An 18,855-nucleotide genomic window follows, 5' to 3' on the forward strand; every position below is an offset into this window, starting at 1 on the left:
AGAGCCATGTATAGGCGCAGCCACTGCATGCTGGTGCATGCTGGTGCCTTTTTTCCTTTGAAACTCCTCCGTGCCCTCAGACACAGCTCGACTGTGACAGGCTGCAAGAGCCTCAGTGTGCAAAATCTAACTTGGATCCTTTTCAGAAGCCTAAACGTCCACTCTGGGGAACATGGCATGGGGGTTGAGGAATCTGTGGTTAGCTAGAGTATTACTGAAGTGAAGTACCTTGTTCTTCTTATGGATACTTCTTATCATAGATTCCGTATTTTTTGAACACATACTAAAGCAGTATCTCCAAAAAGGAAGATGGTCTGAGGCATGGACTTACACCACAAAGTCCTGCAGGACTGAGCAGCTAACATGGCCCTATAGACTCGATTGTCGAGACAGTAATGACTGTTGATGGTGAGTACAAATGCCCATGTAGCAGCCTGAAAGTTGTTCAACACCAAAAAACCTCTTGCCATTGCTGTTGTGATGGCCTAGGCTTTGGTGGAATGAGCTCAAAGGCAATCAGTATGCTCCTTTTTGGTCAGCAGATGGCATGTTTTTACACACAGGATAACCTGTTTTGGCAAATTACAAATGATTAAAAAGATCTCCCCCTATCTGTCCAGGGATTCGATGAGGACTGTCGTGCACGCCCTCATTACTTCCCACTTGGGCTACTCTAATAGCCTCTATGTAGGGGCTCCTGCATATCTACGCCATCGATGGCAGATTGCCCAGAACGCGGCGGCAAGATTGATATGCCACGTCCCCTATCGCCATTCTATCTCCCCATACTTAAAGAACCTGAACTGGCTTCAGATATCCCACCGTATCTAGTTCAAAGCCCTGGTTCTGACCTTCAGGGCACTGAATGGGAGGGGACCAGGCTATCTCAGAAACAGATTGAAGCAGGTCCATTCAGCTCGTGCACTCAGATCCAACCACCTTCGTCTCTTGCTCCCCCCCCTGTTTCCATCGCTCTAGAAGAGGAGGCTAAGCTTTTGCGGTGGTCACTGCTAAGCTATGGAATTCCCTCCCGTTAAACCTCAGACTGATTGAATCAGAATCTCAATTTAGGTCCAAATTGAAAACATGGCTGTTCTCCAGCTACTAATCTCCATGGTCACTACCGCTGCTGTCCACAGCGACGGGACACCCCCAGTGGGGGTAGCCACGCGCTTAACAAATTCCATAAATAATAATAATAATAACCCACCAACTCAAGGCTTGCAAATGGACTGCGCTTACAGGCACCAAGTCACATGGATAAACATCTGCTCCTTTTGCAGACAAATGAAACCCATTAAGTAGATGCCACTAAATCTCCATGCAAGGATGTGTATTTTGATCAGATGTAGGTGCAGAACCATGCCCTGCTGCTGAGACAGGAAGGCCCCCTAAAGAGGTAGACGCACAGGTGGGCAAATACTCATACTGGACTACATCAGAAATTTAAACTCTAGACATCACAAGCATCTACTTCCTAAAGTCATAGTAAGGTTTGAAACCTGTGGTCTTCAGAGGAAACATTTCTCTAGCACACTGCCTAGATAAACAATTTTGGAACTGGTGAAACACAGACAAAATTTTGGGAGTGGAGCTCCGAGTCTGAGTTAAAGGATGCGGAAAGAAAAGAACTGATGTCAGAGCTCAGGGCTGTCACTTATGTACAGCTTTTGTGGTCACTTCTGGAGGTAGCGTGAGGTCACCGCAGAGTCCAATGGTCATTCACACCAGCACGTACGTGGGAGTAATTGCTAGAAAATATTCAGTTTCAAGTCTGGGGGAATTCTAAAGGTGCGGAATCTGCAGTCAGAAGTGCCCCTTAGAAATAGCAATTCACCAAGGCCCTGAGATTCACTGGCCTAGGACTCCTGAATCCTCTTGTAGTACAGTGTAAAGAAAGAGGAGGTGGACTAATCAGTGCAGAGAGGAGCTGTCTCCCAAGAGGACTTACTCAATTCCCAGCTGACTGAAAAATCTGTGTGGCAAACACCTTAAGGAACTGAAATGACTTAGAAGGTATGAGACTCCTGCATGCCAGTTGGTCGATGGAAAAGTTAGACCTAGACAAGACAACCTGTTTGTCTAAAAGCTTTCCTGCCCAATCACTAAATGAGCACAATCACAGATCCTTTCCACCCTCCATCTACTTTATCTGTTTAGGGAACCAGTATCTGCCTCCAATTCAGCCACAGAAGTACACAGAGGTCTTCATTACACCCCTACCATCATGGACAGGTCTCACTGGCAGACGTGGTCATTTCTCTTCATTGTGATACCGTTAAGAGTCATCATTTTAGTGTGTACCATTACAAGAAAAGCACAGGTTAAAGTTCTGTTTGGTCCCTACTGTTAAACTCCACTGCATGCTGGGCTGGAAACGGTAAAGGCTCGAATCGCATACGTGGCATTGGCATGAGAAAGCAATGACCATGTCCAGCTGTTTGAGACAAAGGCTATTAAAGTTACTTTGCACCGGGAACACTAAAGTCTGTGCTGACCCTCTCCTATTTCTCCCCATTTAAAACCACTGAAACCAGTTTGCTGGTCCTGATAAAAGTAGTGTCTAGACAGGACACAGACTACTGCATTCCCAGTAGCCCTCTCCTACTGGACACCAAGACTCGTCTAAATCACCATATATTTTAACTAGGGTATGACCGTGTTTTAAGTGTTAGATGGATTCTTTGACAGCTTTTTTGACGGAAAATATAGGAGCTGCAGCATTGTATTGCTTTGTTTAGACCTCTGACCTACTGACAGACTATGGGACTGGTTTAGACCTTGGCCAATGGATTGCACTCCGTGTGGCAGACAAAGTAAAGGGCTCTGTGGTCCTGACTAAGTACCCACCTACCAAATTTTGAATGTCCATCAGCTTGTTGGACATTTCGGCTATTGACTAGAACCACCGTCAAGGCAGTTCCTGCCCATGTATTGGAACTTTGCTGTACGGGTCAGTCATACATCCAGAGGGCAGACAATTATATTGGTGGAAAGGATACTCCATTGCCGTGGCAACGGAGAATGCTTACCGTCAAAATCGGGCCCTATATTTACAAACATGGAAGTAAAACTGAAGAGACTTCAAGACAGAGTTCACAAACACTGCATCAGAGCGTAAAACTGATCATAACGCCCATGGAATTTAAAACATAGCGTGTGGTCCATAAGCGCTATAAAATCATTTGGGGCAGTCTCTCAGCCCTAGAAGACGGTAACGCCTTTTACTTTCCACAGTGACTGCTGTTTCTGCTTACCTGTTAATAAAAATCCTATTATTTTTTTAAGCTTCACAATGGCTGGGCATTGAGTGTTATTTAGTCTCTAATTTCTCCACCTCCTCGAGTGAGCACTGACTGCTCAACTTGAAGTGCAAAAGGGTGTGGCATGGTTGTGCGAGCGCCTGGTGAACCCCAGTACCTGCACAAGATACAGACCAGTGTGGAATGACTGCCCTTCACCCTAAGAAAAGGACTGGAACCCTAAAATTACAATGGTGGAAAATCCACCAGGCAGACATCATAAATGTACGTTGTGCTTTAAAATCTCAGGAACTGCAACAGCTTTCTTATACCTCTGAGTTAGGTTTGCAGAAGGCTTTCATATATGAACCAGGTCCCTAGTGCTAAGCAATGCCAACCAAATAGGTTCCAAGTACAAATGCCGACATTTTTATATTCATTTTTATTTTCACTGACTATTTTAGAAGGGGATCCTGTTGGACGGGGGCTTGTTTCCCTACCACGCACCTTCTTTTCAGAGAGGTAGGGGAGAGGCCCACCCCTTCCCATGCTTCCCTATGCACTCTCTTTCTGTGACTCCTACTGTGCTTCTCATATTTGTTTTGCCTCTGGTGACATTTATAAAGGACACAAAAGATTATCTTGAATAGATTCGTGAATGTATACAGAAATGCTCGATAGAGGTTTGCATCTGAGTGTCTGCTTGCAGCAGCTGCTTGAATAAAGATGTGCACGTCGGATGAGTGAGATTAGGGCCCAGAGATACTGCTTATGGAAATCAGGGATCGCTGCTGTCCTCACCTCTGACTTGAAGAGCCCCAGTTCTTCCTTCAGAGCACGGATCTCTCGGTAGAGCTGGTCAATCAACCTGTCCCTGCAAGAGAGGGGGAGACAGAGAATGAGACAGGCAGCCGCAGCGAATGAGACATGCAGCAACCGGAGAAGACAACCTTAGACAGACAGGCAGCCACAGAGAATGACAAATGCAGCTAAAAAGGGAGCCAAGCGGTGACATACAGGTAGCCGTAGATAATGAGACATACAGTAAAAGAGAGAGACAAGCGGTGACAGAGAGGCAGCTGCAGAGAATGAGACATGCAGCAAAAGAGACAGGCTGCCACAGAGAATGCCCCATGCAACAAAAGAATGAGGCAAGCGTGACAGGCAGGAAGGCAGCTGCAGAAAATGAGACCTGCAGCAAAAGAGGGAGAAAAGCGGTGACAGACAGGCAGCCGCACGACTGACACACAGTGAAAACATGAGACGTGTTGCTGCAGTAAACAAGACATTAAGGCAGCAACAAATAAGACAGGCAGTAATGGAGGAGACAAGCAGTGACAGGCAGGCAGCCACGGTGAATGAGACATACAGCAACTGTGAAGAAACATCAAGATAGCAACAAATGAGACAGATAATAAAGGAATTAAACTTGCAATAACAGGGAGCCACAGGAATGACACACAGCTTAGAATGAGACATCCGTCAACCAACAAACAGCCACAAAAAATGAAACAGGCAGCGGTGGACAGTGAGCCACAAAGAATGAGACGTGTAGTGACACACAGCAAGATGGTAACGCAGCAACACAATGAAATCAGACAAGACTGTATGCAACAGGATGCAGCGACAGAGAACAAATAATGTGGCAATAAAATGAGACATGCAGTAAAAGAACAAGACAGACCTCACCGAGAAAAAAACAGAAGAAGAAAGAGATAAGTACAGACAGATAAGGAGACAACCATAGGGAGAGAGACCGCCAGCAAGGAGAACAAAACAAGCAGCGACAGAGAACAAGGCAGACAGAGAAAAAGGCAGGCAGGGACAGGAAATAAGACAGTCGTGGGCAACAACCAAGACCAACACAGTCAAAGGCAGAAAACAAGGCAGGCAGCGATAACAAACAAAACAAACAGCATCAGAGAACAACACATGCAGCAACAGAAAACAAAACCAGACACTGACAGGAAAATATAATCAACGAAGCCAGCTAGACAGACAGCAGCGGAAAACTTGGTAGGTAACAATACAGAAGGAGACAGGCAGCCAAAGGGAACAAGTCAGATAGCAACAGAGAACAAGGCTGGCAACAGAAGAGAACTAAACAGGCAGTGATAGAGAACAAGCACAGAAAACCGAGACAGTGGACGAGGCAGGCAGTGACAGAAAACAAGACAGGCCTGCGAAGATCGATAAGGTAAACAGACGGCACCAAAAAATGAGACAGTCAGTAGGAAACAGACAAGCAAGAAAAAAAAATCAAACGAGGTTGCAAGAGAGACTAAGAAAGGCAGTTAAAAGACAGACTAGCAAAGACAGTAAATACAAGTAACAGATTTGGAGCAGCAGTGTTGGGGAATGAGATCGGCAGAGAAAGGAAACGCAGAAGGGAGACTGAGAAGGCGATAGGCAGCAACAGAAAATGGCAGGGGCAGACAGCAAGAGAGAATAAAACAAGAAATAAGACAGCAACCGAAAGAGAAACGATGCGCCCAAAGAGGCAGGAGACAAAAAAAAGAGACAGACAGGCGTGACCAAGAACGATTGGTAGAGCCATGAGGTCTGGCATTGTTGGCTTGACCATTGCGTGTTTTACTGTGCTTTTTTCTTTTAAAAACGTTATTGTTTTTGGGGTGGGGAGGTAAGGACGTTTATCGAGCGCACTCCACCGCTTGCGGAGCTCTGGGGACTTTTTTTGCACTTCGCGGAGTTTCGCTGAACTCCGCCCAGGCGTACTGAAGACACCACATGCAGAGCAGGAAAAAATCAGCGTACAAGATAGGCAGCAAAGGGGAGGCGCAAAAAAAAAAAAACTAGAGAGAGGATGAGGCAGGCAGTCAGATGGCAGTGAGAGCAAGATGGCAGCACATGCCAAGCTGCAAGAATGCTGAAGTTAGGCAGCAAAGGAGCACACTTGAGGGAACGGAGGAGCTTTTACAAAGCTAGGCAGCGTGAGAGCACGCGCCAGGCAACAGGAGAGCACGCGCCAGGCAACAGGAGAGCACGCGCCAAGCAACAGGAGAGCGTGCCCAGCTTCAAGAATGCGCAGGTGACACAGGAAGTGAGCACAAGACAGGCAACAGGAGAGCACGTCTAGCTTCAAGAATGCACAGGTGGGGCAGGGAGTGAGCACAAGACAGGCTATAGAAGAGCACGTCTAGCTTCAAGAATGCACAGGTGAGGCGGGGAGTGAGCAGAGGTCAGGCAACAGGAGATGCACAGGTGAGGCAGGAAAAGAGCGCACCAGCCATGCAACAGGAGAGCACGTCTATCTTCAAGAATGTACAGGTGAGCCAGGGAGTGAACACAGGTCAGGCAACAGAACAGGACGTCTAGCTTCAAAAATGGCGGTGGGAGAGTATGAGGGGCGGTGGAAGAGAAGGAGAGGGGCGGTGGAAGAGAAGGAGAGGGGCAGTGGCAGAAAATGACAGAGCGGTGGCAGAGTATGAGGGGCAGTGGCAGAATATGGGAGGGGCAGTGATAGAATATGGAAAGGGCAGTGGCAGAGAATGAGAAGGGCAGTGGCAGAGAATGAGAGGGGCGGTGGCAGAGAATGAGAGGGGCGGTGGCAGAGAATGAGAGGGGCGGTGGCAGAGAATGAGAGGGGCGGTGGCAGAGAATGAGAGGGGCGGTGGTAGAGAATATGAGGGGCGGTGGGAGAGTCATGGAAAGAGTGTGAGAGCAGAAAAGAATTAGAGAGGTTAGGCCAGAGTTAAGAGAGGGGCAGTGGCCAAGAACGAGTGGGGCAGGGACAGAGAACAGGACACGGCGCAACTCATGACATGGAGGAGGCAGTGGCAGAAGATGAGCTAGCGAGAGGATGAGACGGGCAGTGGGACAAGATTTCAGTGAGAGAATTACATAGGGATCAAGAGTTAGCAAAACTGAGACCAAAGAAGACCTAGAGAAGTAATATGCTACTTACCAGTATGCATCTGTTCTTGGCCTGTAGGGCTGCTGACATTCATATCTGTGCATAGATCGCCGCCTAGTGTTGGGTCCGGATGATTGCACCTTGTTGTCCTGGAAGAGTCTTCGAAGTATCACGAGATAGGTGACTCCTCCCCTGGACTATAGTGCGCATGAGCATCTTCTCCATCTTCAGATTGTTTTTCGCCATTGTGGCAGAGATGGAGATAATAAAGTAAGAGATGGCCATGCAAAAGATAATGCTGCAGCTGCAACAGGCACCGGGGAGGAGGGCAGGCGATATGAATGTCAGCAGTATCTCCTCTAGCGGTGGTTACCTGTGCCAGCTGCAGCAGTTTGAAAGAGAGTGGCCTACAGCAGCTTGCTGCTTTGGTTGCACGTCTACACAGTAGTGTTTTGTGAAAGTGTGTATGGCAGTCCATGTGGCTGCTCTACATATGTCTTCAAGAGGAATATTGCCATGGATGCCCCCATTTTTCGCGTAGAGTGTGCTCTTGGGGGTACAGTTAAAGTGCGTTTAGCCTTTTGATAACATATTTGAATGCATTTAACTATCCATCTGGCTATTCCTGACTTTGATATGGGATTCCCTTTATGTTGTGGTGAAAAAGCAACAAATAATTGCTCTGTTTTGTCTAAATTATTTCGTTCTGTCCACATAATAAAGCAGAGCTCTCTTTACATTCAGTGTGTGTAGGGCTCTTTCCGCTACTGACTGTGGATTTTGGAAGAACACTGGCAGCTCTATTGATTGATTAATATGGAAAGTGGATACGACCTTTGGCATAAACTTAGGGTTTGTTCTAAGAACTACCCTTTTGGCATGTATTTGCATGAAGGGTTCTTGAATTGTTAGTGCTTGTAGCTCGCTAACTCGCCTGAGTGAGGTAATGGCAATCAAGAATGCCACCTTCCATGTTAGAAATTGCAATTTGCATGAGTGTTGAGGTTCGAAAGAAGGTCCCATAAGTCTGGTAAGTACTATATTTAGGTTCCGACTGGGGAAGGTGGGTGCCTTGGAGGAATTACCCTTTTAAGACCCTCCATAAAAGCCTTGATTGCTGGTACTTTAAACAGTGAAAGGTGTTGCCTGTTTTGAAGGTATACTGCTATAGCAGCAAGGTGTAGTTTTATTGAAGAGTATGCTAGGTTGCATCTTTGAAGATGCAGTAGGTAACATATAATGTTTTGAATGGAAGCATCTAATGGGTTGATTTGGTTATTGTTGCAGTAAATAACAAATCTTTTCCATTTAGCTGCATAGCATGCTCTAGTAGTTGGTCATCTTGCCTCCTTAATGATGTTCATGCAGTCTGGAGGCAAGTTAGGGTATCCAAATTCTAAGATTTCAGGAGCCAGATCGCTAGGTTCATCTGATTGGGATCTGGGTGTCTGATTTCTCCATGGTTCTGGGTTAGAAAATGGGGTGCGAGGTGCAGCCTTTGATGAGGAACTACTGAAAGCTCCAGGAACGTTGTGTACCATGGCTGTCTCGCCCATATGGGAGCAACTAGGATCAGTGTGAGTGACTGTTGCCACATTTTGCGTGCCACCAGCGGAATCAGTGGTGCTGGGGGAAAAGCGTACGCAAATCTGCCTAACCAGTTCATCCATATCGCATTGCCCTGTGACAACGGATGTGGGAACCTGGCGGCAAAGTACCATTTTGAGTTTTTGTTTGTGGCAAACAGGTCTATCTCTGGGTGCCCCAACTGTTCGAAGAATGGCTGGTGAACTTGGGGGTGAATCTCCCATTCGTGTAGTTGTTGGCTGTGTCTGCTGAGCAGATCCGCTATTTGATTGTATTTCCCTGGGAGGTGTTCTGCCAGGAGAAAGATGTGTTTTGGAATTGCCCACTTCCATATGCTCTGTGCCAAGTGGGACAGCTGTGGGGAGTGTGTTCCTCCCTGTTTCTGGATATAGTACATGGCTGTCATGTTGTCCGTCCGGATCAACACAGTCTTGCTGTACAGGTATTTTGGAATGCTTTTAGAGCTAGGAATATTGCTAGCAGGTCTAGCTGGTTGATATGCAGCTTATTTTGTTTGATTGTCCAGAGCCCTTGTACTGTGTATTGAAGTAGGTGGGCTCCCCAATCTGTCAGTGATGCGTCCGCTGTTAGTACTAATTGTGGAACCGGCTCTTGGAACAGTCGCCCCCCATAAAGGTTTTGTGGGTTCCACCACTGCAGAGAGTTGTAAGCGCGACTGTCTACCAACACTAGGTCTTTTAGTTGTCCTTGAGCTTGGTTCCGCTGCCGTGCTAGGCATTCTTGCAATGGACGCATTTGAAGTCGGGCATGGAGGACAATGAATATGCAGGAGGCCATCATGCCTATGAGCTGCATGAAGACTCGAGCTGGCAAGGAGTGTTGTGGCAGAAATTTGCGAATGAGCATCTGCATGTTGGCTATCCTCGCTGAGTTTGGATATGCCTTTGCCACTGAGGTATCTATAGTAGCTCCCAGATATTGTTGTGTGTGGGATGGTTGTAGATGCGATTTTGGGTAGTTTATCGAAAAACCTAGGCTGTGTAGCAGCTGAAGTGTTTGAGAAGTGTCCTCTTGCACACTGTTTGTACGATTTTGCTTGTATTAGCCAATCGTCTAGGTATGGGAACATGTGGATGTGTTGCCTCCTGAGATGTGCAGCTACTGTCGCTAAGCATTTTGTAAACACTCTTGGAGCCGTGGTTACCCCGAAGGGGAGAACCTTGAATTGGTAGTGTTGACCTTCTATTGTGAACCTGAGATATTTTCTGTGAGCTGGATGGATGGGTATGTGAAAATACGCATCCTTGAGGTCCAATGTTGCTAGGAAGTCTCCTTGCTGGAGCAGCGGGAGCACTTGCTGGAGTGTGATCATATGGAAGTGCTCCGACAGTATGTATTGATTTAGGGGTCTGAGGTCCAATATTGGTCTGAGTGAACCGTCCTTCTTGGGAATAAGGAAGTATAGTGAGTATACTCCTGTCCCTTGGTGTTGAAAAGGGACTGGCTCTATGGCCCCCTTTTCCAGCATGCATTTCATCTCTTGTTTTAGCAGGGTGATGTGTTCTTTGGACATAGGGCGGTGTCTGGGTGGTATGTTTGGTGGAGTAGAAGTGAGTTCTAGGCAATAACCATACTGGATAATTTGTCTCACCCACCTCTCTGTGGTAATTGAGTTCCAGACAGGTAGGAATTGTTGAATCCTGCCTCCGACCGATGTTAGATGGTCTGGAGGTAGTGTGATGAAGTCACTGTTTTGCGGCAGTGGAGGCTCTGGTATTATTGCCTTCACGTCCTCTTCCCTTATTATTGTTGCCCCTATAACCTCCTCTGTTGGAGTTCTTGTTAAAGGAACCTTGGGTGTTGCTTTTGTATGTAGAAGAGGTTTGTGAAGTATTGCCTCGTGTAGCTGCTCTGTATGAGGAGCGTCGAAAGGAACCTCTGTGTTGTTGAAACTGCAATGCACCCATTGATTTTGCGGTTTCTGTATCCTTTTTCATTTTGTCTAAAGTGGTGTCGACTGCAGGGCCGAAAAGGAAGTCTTGATTGACAGGTTGGTTAAGAATGGTGGATTGCACCTCGTTCTTAAAGCCAGAAATGCGTAGCCATGCGTGTCTTCGTAATAAGACGCTAGTGTTAATGCACCTGGCTGCAGTCTCAGCTGTGTCAAGCGCACATTTAATGGAGGCGTTTGTAAAAAATTACCCCTCCTCTATGAGGTCGTTAGCTTGTGCTTTGAAAGGCTCAGGCAGGTGTTGCATCAAACTTTCAAGCTGGTCATAGTGTGCTCTGTCGAAACGAGCTAGTAGAGCTTGTGTATTTGTAATTCTCCATGAATTGGAGGCCTGTGATGCTACTCTTTTATCCAAGCCCTCTAGTATTTTGGACTCCTTATCAGGAGGTGGAGCTTCTCCTGTTGTCTGTGAGTTGGCCCGTTTGCGCGCATTAGCCACCACTAGTGAATCTAATGGCAACTGACCTCTGATATAAGTAGGGTCTGTAGGGGCCGCTCTATATTTCTTTTCAATCCTGGGATTGATTACACGTGCCCTGGCTGTATCTTTAAATATATCTGGCGCATGTTTTAGCACCCCTTTCAACATAGGAAGTGTTCTGACATTTTTCTCAGAAGTAGGGAATGTGTCAAATAAAAAGTCTTCTTCTATAGGTTCATTGTGCATGTCTACGCTGTGGTACTGCGCTGCCCTATCTATTAGCTGGTTGAAGACAATGGTGTCGTCAGTAGGTGACGGCTTTGTTGGGTATGAGGAGGTGTCAGGGATGGGATGTGTGTCATATGGATCAGTTGGCTCTACCCATGGTTCATTTTGAGGGTTAGGATCCTCTGGATAGTTAAAATCATATTGAGAATCTTCCCCTGTATCGCCCTCATTGTCCCCAGATGGCGTAGGAGAGTAAGGAGCAAAAGGCGTAGTAGGCATAGTGGGATAGAAAGGAATGAAGGGCCTAGAGGGAGAAGTCCCAAAGTCCTTTTTCTTTAGAGGAATGGGGGAATGAGAGTCCGTGTCCAATGGCCTCTTTTTCCTGTGTAGGATTGTGACTTTACCAGTCTCTGGGTTGATATATATTTTTGCCTGATCCTCTGATGCCTCTGGATGGAAGAGTTCTTCTTCCACTGTCCGTGGCTGTGTCTTTGACTTTTTTGGCTCAGTGTTTTTTGGATCGACCGTTGCCTTTGGGTCGACAACCTTTTTTGGTTCGATGACTTTCGGTGCCTTATTGCTCTTCCTCGGCCCAGTTTGTTTGTCCGGGTCGACGACTGATTGCGGATCGACCGGATCTTTAGGTTCGATGCGCTTTCTGTGCTTGACAGGTTTTTTAGGTTGACTGTCTTTTGTCGAGTCGACGATTTGTCTCGAATCGACCGTTTATTTAGGAGCACGTGTCTTTGGGTCGGTGCCTTTGTTTGGCTCGATAACCTTCTTCGGCTGGGCCACAGGCTTCGGTACGACGCCCTCTGTGCTGGCGACCTTCTTCGGTTCGACGACTTTTGGAGCAGCGGCCTTCTTTGGGTCGAAGGCCTTCTTCGGGTCGGCGCTTTTTGGCTCGACTGCCTTCTTCGGGTCGACGCCTTTAGGCTGTACGGCCTTCTTTGGTTCGACGCCCTTCGGGTCGATGACCTTTTTGGGTTCCGGAACCTTCTTTGGGATAACGTTACTTGGACCTGGGGGGTCTGAAGGCTTAATCTTTGTTTTCGGAGCCGAGCCGGATGGCGGGGCTGCTGAATGATGTTTTGGATCTTGGCTAAGGCCTTTAGGCAATGCCTCGATCGGAGCCTTCTGTAACGGGGTAATTGGTGTCGGGGGCAATGTACTCACGGTTTGCCCCGGTGGGATTTCGTCATCGGAGTCCGAGTGGTCCTCGACGGTGACTATCTCTAGATCCGAATCTTCTCCTTCTGGAAGCTCCTGTTCATCCTCGAAGATGTTGTCTGGTTCCGGTGCCTGTCGCTGCATCTCTTGCCTAGCGGCCCGTCGAGACCGAATGGTTTTCTTCAAAGGGAATTGGGCACAGGCTGGGCAGGTTTCTTCCTTGTGGTCTGGTGATAGGCACTTGTTGCATACTGTGTGTCTGTCAGTATGCGGGAACTTGGAGTGGCATTGTGGGCACCTTTTGAACGGGCTCCTTTCCATCAACAGCAGGCCCACGTGGCGTCGAAAAGGCCCAACGGCCCGCGCCAACGACCGAGTCGAGATTGAAAGCTTGATCAAGTCAAGAAGTACCGAGCGAGAACAATACCGTCGAAGTCGAAGGCCTTTTGGCCTCAGGAAAAGTTTTGATTCCGAAGTTGGCAGAAAAAAACAATCTGAAGATGGAGAAGATGCCCATGCGCACTATAGTCCAGGGGAGGAGTCACCTATCTTGTGATACTTCGAAGACTCTTCCAGGACAACAAGGTGCAATCATCCGGACCCAACACTAGGCGGCGATCTATGCACAGATATGAATTCAGCAGCCCACATGCCTCGAACAGTTAAGTTATGAGAAGTGTAAATAGAAACAAAACAAAGGAAAGTGAGGCGAAACCGTAAGCAACAGAGGACTGAAAGTGAAATGAGGGGAGTGCGTGACTGTCGTGATGGAAGGGCCGTCAAAAAGCTGACAGACAGACAGAAAGGCTGCACTGAAATCTGACGGACGGCCGTCTCAGGAACTCACCTGTCTTCCTTGCTCATGCCGTTCTGGCCGCTGAAGTTGAAGGGGTCGTTACTGAGCGAAGCTCCAAAGATATCATCAAATTTATTCTCACAGAAACTCTGGAGGTCAAAGCACAGATACACACTGTTATCAAACACTGGATGCTGCAGAGGGTTGGAGACTCTCACTTAGTTTATGAAACCTTTCCTTTCATTGGTCCTCACAAGAGAAGTGAGGTGCCATGGATAGCATACGCACAGCAACACCAAGCAGGCCCTGGCCAGACCCAGACACATACTGCCGACCAGACTTACCAGGGGAAAACTGGCAGCAAACCAAGCAAGAAATAATCTAGGGTTGTCCCCTTTCCAATGAAAACATGCTTCCAGAACCAGTATGGAAGTATGAATGGCTGCCTCACGTGACAATCTCCAAAGGGTGAAAATACAAGTTTACTGGAAGAGTTAACACTCTCCATAAAGCATCAGGGCTCCAGAGACCCGGCTTCCGGGAAGGGGATGGAGAGTACAGAAGAATGCTGTCTAACGTGCATACTGTGTGCATCTACAATGCACCTACTTCAAATGTTACGCTGACGCAATTATTCTAAATGGATCCCAAACACAGGCAGTAGTTATCCTATAAATCTAACCTGGATCTGGCACCACTGGTGGTTTGGAACTTTCAGAGGCTCTTCTGCACCTTACTTCAGGCACAGCAGAGAAAGGCACAAACCTGTGAGTGGTCATATCATCTTCCTGTGAACACCGAACTACAGAGCTGCTGAGGTCAACTTTTAAGGTTGAAAGACCATCAATTGACAAATTGACAGCCTTTTCTACTGTGTTTAAATTGCAATCTATTTGTGTCTATGTATATGGCATGTTTAAAGTGTGACAAAATCAAAAGGCAGCAAAGTGCTTTACATTGTCAAAGACAAGCATAAAGTAAACAATGAACAAAAGAGGAAGCCGGGTTGTGTTTGGTTGTTTCATTGCGATTTAATGCTCTTTAAAGAGGGGCGCCTTCATCTCTTTCATAAATTGGAGCAGTGTTGGGCCAGTCCTGATGGATACAGGAATGTTGTTACAGATCCTGGCAGCAGAGGTGGAAAAGGCATGCTCCTTTTTCTATTGATTTTTACCTTTCTAAGTATCCAGTCTGATGGTGTCCTGCCTGCGGGTGTGTAGAGAACCAGCAGAGACGGCATCTGAATGATAATCTGAGGGTGATGGTCGTGAGAGTTTTTAAATGGTGCAGGTGGTGCTGAAGATGGTGTGGGCTAGTAAGTGGATCCAATGGAATTCCACCAGGGTGGAGGTGATGTGATCATATTTCTTCAACTCCTGGATGTGACGTGTGTGTAGGATGCCCCTAAGGCAGTTATTCTCAAAGTACGGCCCGGGGGCCACAAGCAGCCCTTCTAACCTTTACATGCGGCTTCCTGGTCAACAGCAGCAATGGGCTGCTGTTTTCTCAACTCAGCACGAAGGTTAAAAAAATGCTAAATAACCAGGCTAGCATTTAATGCCAGGTTAATTTATGTTAAAGATAGGCTGTAACTAGGTTGTCCTGCACCACTTAACTTTAGGAACAACTTCATTTTTAAAGACATCTTACAGCAAAAGTGTACAAATATGATAATGTCTCTTCAGAATTTAATAAGTATATTTCATTAGTACGCAGAACCGTTTCACCACAGTAAATCAGTATAAGTGCATTATTTTTTTTTTCAATTGATAATTTTCAAACATGACTTTAGAAACAGTCATTCTTGCCCCACCCTAGCAACAATGCCAACATTGAACTAAGAGGCAACTCAGCTCCTATTATACATGAACAACATTATAGTTCATTATATCAAACACAAGAGAACGTTTTGTAAAGCTCGAATCCTGCAGTCCTGGATTTCGAGGTCCTCTTATATGTGATAATGAAGAAAAAGGCGGGAAAGTGGAATAAAACAATTGCCTAGGATCACACAATCTGGGAAAGTGGGGAACGACGGATTATTATTATTTTTTTTTTTTTAATAAAGACCTTTATTATTCGATATACAGTATACACAGCGCTGTAGCTTACAACCCAGCCGGGCCAGCCGCAATGAAAGAACATTATTTTGGGTGGGATAAGGGAACACAGCTTCAAGGCCGACAGCCCTGGGGTCCGGCAGCCTCTTAAACTCCCTTGCCCCCCTCAGAGCCTCTTATTTTCGCATGGTAGCGCTGGGACGCTCACGGGCAGCCATGCGCTTTATAAATCCAATTTCATTTCATTTCATTTCATTTCATATCAGTACATCACATATCACTGTAATCATGCAAGCATTCGATGTCACGTAAGTGTGTGGTCTATGGGTTTTCCTTATTTATTCAGCGGACCAGAGTAGCTGCGTTGAACCAACCCTCATCAACAGCAGTCTTAACTGTCGAACCCGTCATATCTTACATGTGTCATTGGTAAACGTCTCTGTGTGGGTCGACATTCAGACGGGTACGGTTCATATGAACGAGTGTTGTGGGTGTGCAGCGCCTAAGCGTGTTTGGGGCGTATAACCGCCTTGTATGCCCATTCCCGTGGAAATAGCTGCTCTGCATCTCAGCGCCCAGGAGAGGTGTCCAATTCTTAGCTGTCACGTCCGAGGGTGCTATGAGGCTCCGATGGTATGAGATGTGGAATTGTATGCGTACGGATACGGTCTAAGAGGAGATAAAACCAAATCTATAATGAACTACAAAACGGGAACATGAGCTATATAGGAGGCGGGTAGGGGTAAGTGTGGGCAGAATTCACCTTAGTGTCGAGAGGGGGGGATCGGAATCAGCGTGTCAGCCGTGTCTCACGGGGTAGGTAGGCAGGAGATCAGGGGGGGCGGGACATTGCAGGCTGTTTATGAGGTAGTGTTATATTGGGGGGGGGGGGAGGGAGTCCCCAAGTGTTCGTTAGGCGTGGCATTCCGGTGTAGTGTCCGGTCCTCTGTTGCAGCGTCTCTTACGGTGGCGCGTGTTCGGGAGTGGGGCAGGCAGTCGTCAGTGCGAAACAGTAAAACACATGTCAGATGGCGTACCCTGCATACTGATCAGCTGGGTGGTGTGTGGTGCATCGTGCATAAGTCGCAGGAAAGCGCAGTAGGGAGTGCGGGGAGGCGGTACATAATATCTCACATAACTCCCTGCTCCACACATTTCTGTTTGAAAGAATGTAGTATGTCTTCCCACTGTTGTGCGATTGGGAACTTTCTGAGCCCTGCTGTCTCTTCTCGCTTCAGGACGGAGCTCTCAGCCCCTGCCCAGTTAGTCAGCGACAGAACCCAGTGTCGGAGGTGTGGGGGTGTGGCCGCTTTCCACCGCTTGGTAAGCAGTCTTTTAGCCGTAATAAGCCCAAGATCCCAGTACCTAGTCTGGACTTTATTTAGTCTCGTGCGTTTGTACAATCCCAATATACAGGCCTCCCATGTGCGCGGCACTCGCTCCTTGGTACAGTGTCCTAGTAACTCGGTCACTCCGTCCCAGTACTGCTGGAGGGCGGGGCAGAGCTAAAGCATGTGGAGGAGATCTGCGTCTAGAAGGGAGCAGCGGCCGCAAGCAGTGTCTGTGACTGAAAAATACTCATTTATCTTGCCCGGGGTGAGGTACGCGCGGTGCAATATGTAAAACTGTATGATTTTGAAGCGAGGGTTGCGGGGGATGTTCACTGGGCTAGCTAGTATCATTGCCCACTCCTTGTCCGTCCAGTCCCTCCCCCTGTCAGTTGCCCATTTTTCCCTCAGGTGTATGGTTGTCGGGTGTGTGTGTAAAAGGAGTGCTTGCGTTAACCAATGAATAATGTGTGTGCCGTTGCTCATGACATGAAGGTACTGCAGGAAGTGGTGTGTTGGTGGCTCACTCGACATGTCCCCCCAAGCGGTAGTCAATGCATGAACGAGGGACGCGTGAGTCAGGAACTGTCCAGCCGGGAGGGATGTATCTCTCGCGAGAGTTGCAAAGGGGAGGAGGGCGCCATCAGAGTAAAGGTCGCCCAGCGTTTCCACCTCTGCGGTGATCCAGCTATCCAGCCTCACAGTGGTCAGGGTCCCCGCCGCTGTCGGAGTGCCTGATAGTGGCAATATCGGCGCATATGGAGTCGTCGCTCGCGTTAGACGCAAGCAGCGGAGGAAGCATCTGCGCGCCACTGCGAGTAGCAGTTGCGGCGGTCGGGGAGTCCGCGTCAGCGGGTGGAACAGTACTTGAATTTGGAGTAGGGACCAGACAGTGGTGTTCGTGGCCGTGTCACCCAGACTCTTACCGCCCAGCCAGCCTGACACCCATTGCATTTGTGCTGCTAGATAGTAGAGCTCCATGTTGGGAACCGCTAGTCCGCCCTCCTCAGTGGGCATATAGAGTTTCTTCAATGCAACTCGAGGCCGACCCTTGTTCCAAATTAGGTCCCTCTGCAGGATCTCAAGATCTCGGAACACCCGGGTGGGTACATACGTAGGTATATTCGCAAAATAATATAACAGCCGTGGCAGGACTATCATTTTTGCTAAGGCTATGCGACTCGGGACATTCAGCGGTAATGTATTCCAGAACCCCACCTGTGCGCGGGTAGAAGCGATCGCTCTCATCAGGTTCCCCTCCAAGATGTCCAAGGGGTCTCGATAGATGTGTATCCCGAGATATCTGAACGTGTTGGGGTACCACTGCAACCTCTCACCTCCGAAATGTATGTCACATTCGGGAACGTTCGGGCTGAAGGAGTATACCCCCGATTTGGCCCAGTTTACTCGCAATCCCGACATCTCCTCAAAGGTGCCGAAGATGGTAGTGAGGGACTCCGGGACGTCGCTCAGGTCTCTGACGTACAAGAGAAGGTCATCAGCATACAATGACACTACATGCAGTCCGTCACCAATTTTGAAGTCGCCTTCTGGAAGAAATGATCTGATTTTATTTAGAAGTGAAAATTAGTACCAAGTCGCCTTTGTTTTTTGTTTTATTGCACTAAAGGTGCATTTTAAGATGTAAGTAGGCTTGCTCATTCGCAATATGAACTGTGCGATCCAAATGAATTGGAAAAGAAAATGAGCATGTAATGCACTCCCCCACCCCTTTGCGATTCACTTTAGAACCTTTAAATGTTTTGCAACCACAACTGCAGTCGTAAACCAGGTACCAACTCTGATATCCCTTCTAAAACTGGAAACGGTTTCTGTTGAGCTGCTTCCATAAATGTGAGCATCTGGTGTAGGAGAGGAGCACTGAGCAGTCCAGGGGACGGGCAGCAATACCACACAGTGCCTCACATAGAACGCCATCTTTATGTTTGACAGCAGCCCCAGACAGGAGTGACTTTGAAAAACATGTCAGCATTCTGTGAATCTTACTGCAAGCGTGGAGATCTACTCTTGCTCACAGGTCTCCATTCCTTCCGTCGCAATTCGTCGCTAAATGAATCCTGCCTCTTGTACAATAATGGCACAGTAATTTTTGCAACTCTTTGTGAATGGTGGGTTTTTCGTGATAACTGATTTATCGCATCACAAAACTCATGTTG

The 18,855-nt window shown here is 47.5% G+C and overlaps 1 protein-coding gene across 2 annotated transcripts in view; it reads right to left on the minus strand.

Moving 5' to 3' along the window:
* Positions 1-18,855, minus strand: part of HIP1 (huntingtin interacting protein 1) — a 404,747-nt gene that overhangs the window by 157,962 nt on the left and 227,930 nt on the right. For both annotated transcript variants that reach the window (XM_078679590.1, XM_078679591.1), the window contains 2 exons: positions 13,342-13,439; positions 4,044-4,116 (listed from right to left, as the gene is read on the minus strand). In XM_078679590.1, the coding sequence (XP_078535716.1) occupies positions 4,044-4,116; positions 13,342-13,439 (171 nt within the window). The remainder of the gene's footprint in view (positions 1-4,043; positions 4,117-13,341; positions 13,440-18,855) is intronic.

The sequence above is a fragment of the Lissotriton helveticus genome, chromosome 3_1 (genome assembly GCF_964261635.1).
Source record: "Lissotriton helveticus chromosome 3_1, aLisHel1.1, whole genome shotgun sequence".
NCBI lineage: Eukaryota > Metazoa > Chordata > Amphibia > Caudata > Salamandridae > Lissotriton > Lissotriton helveticus.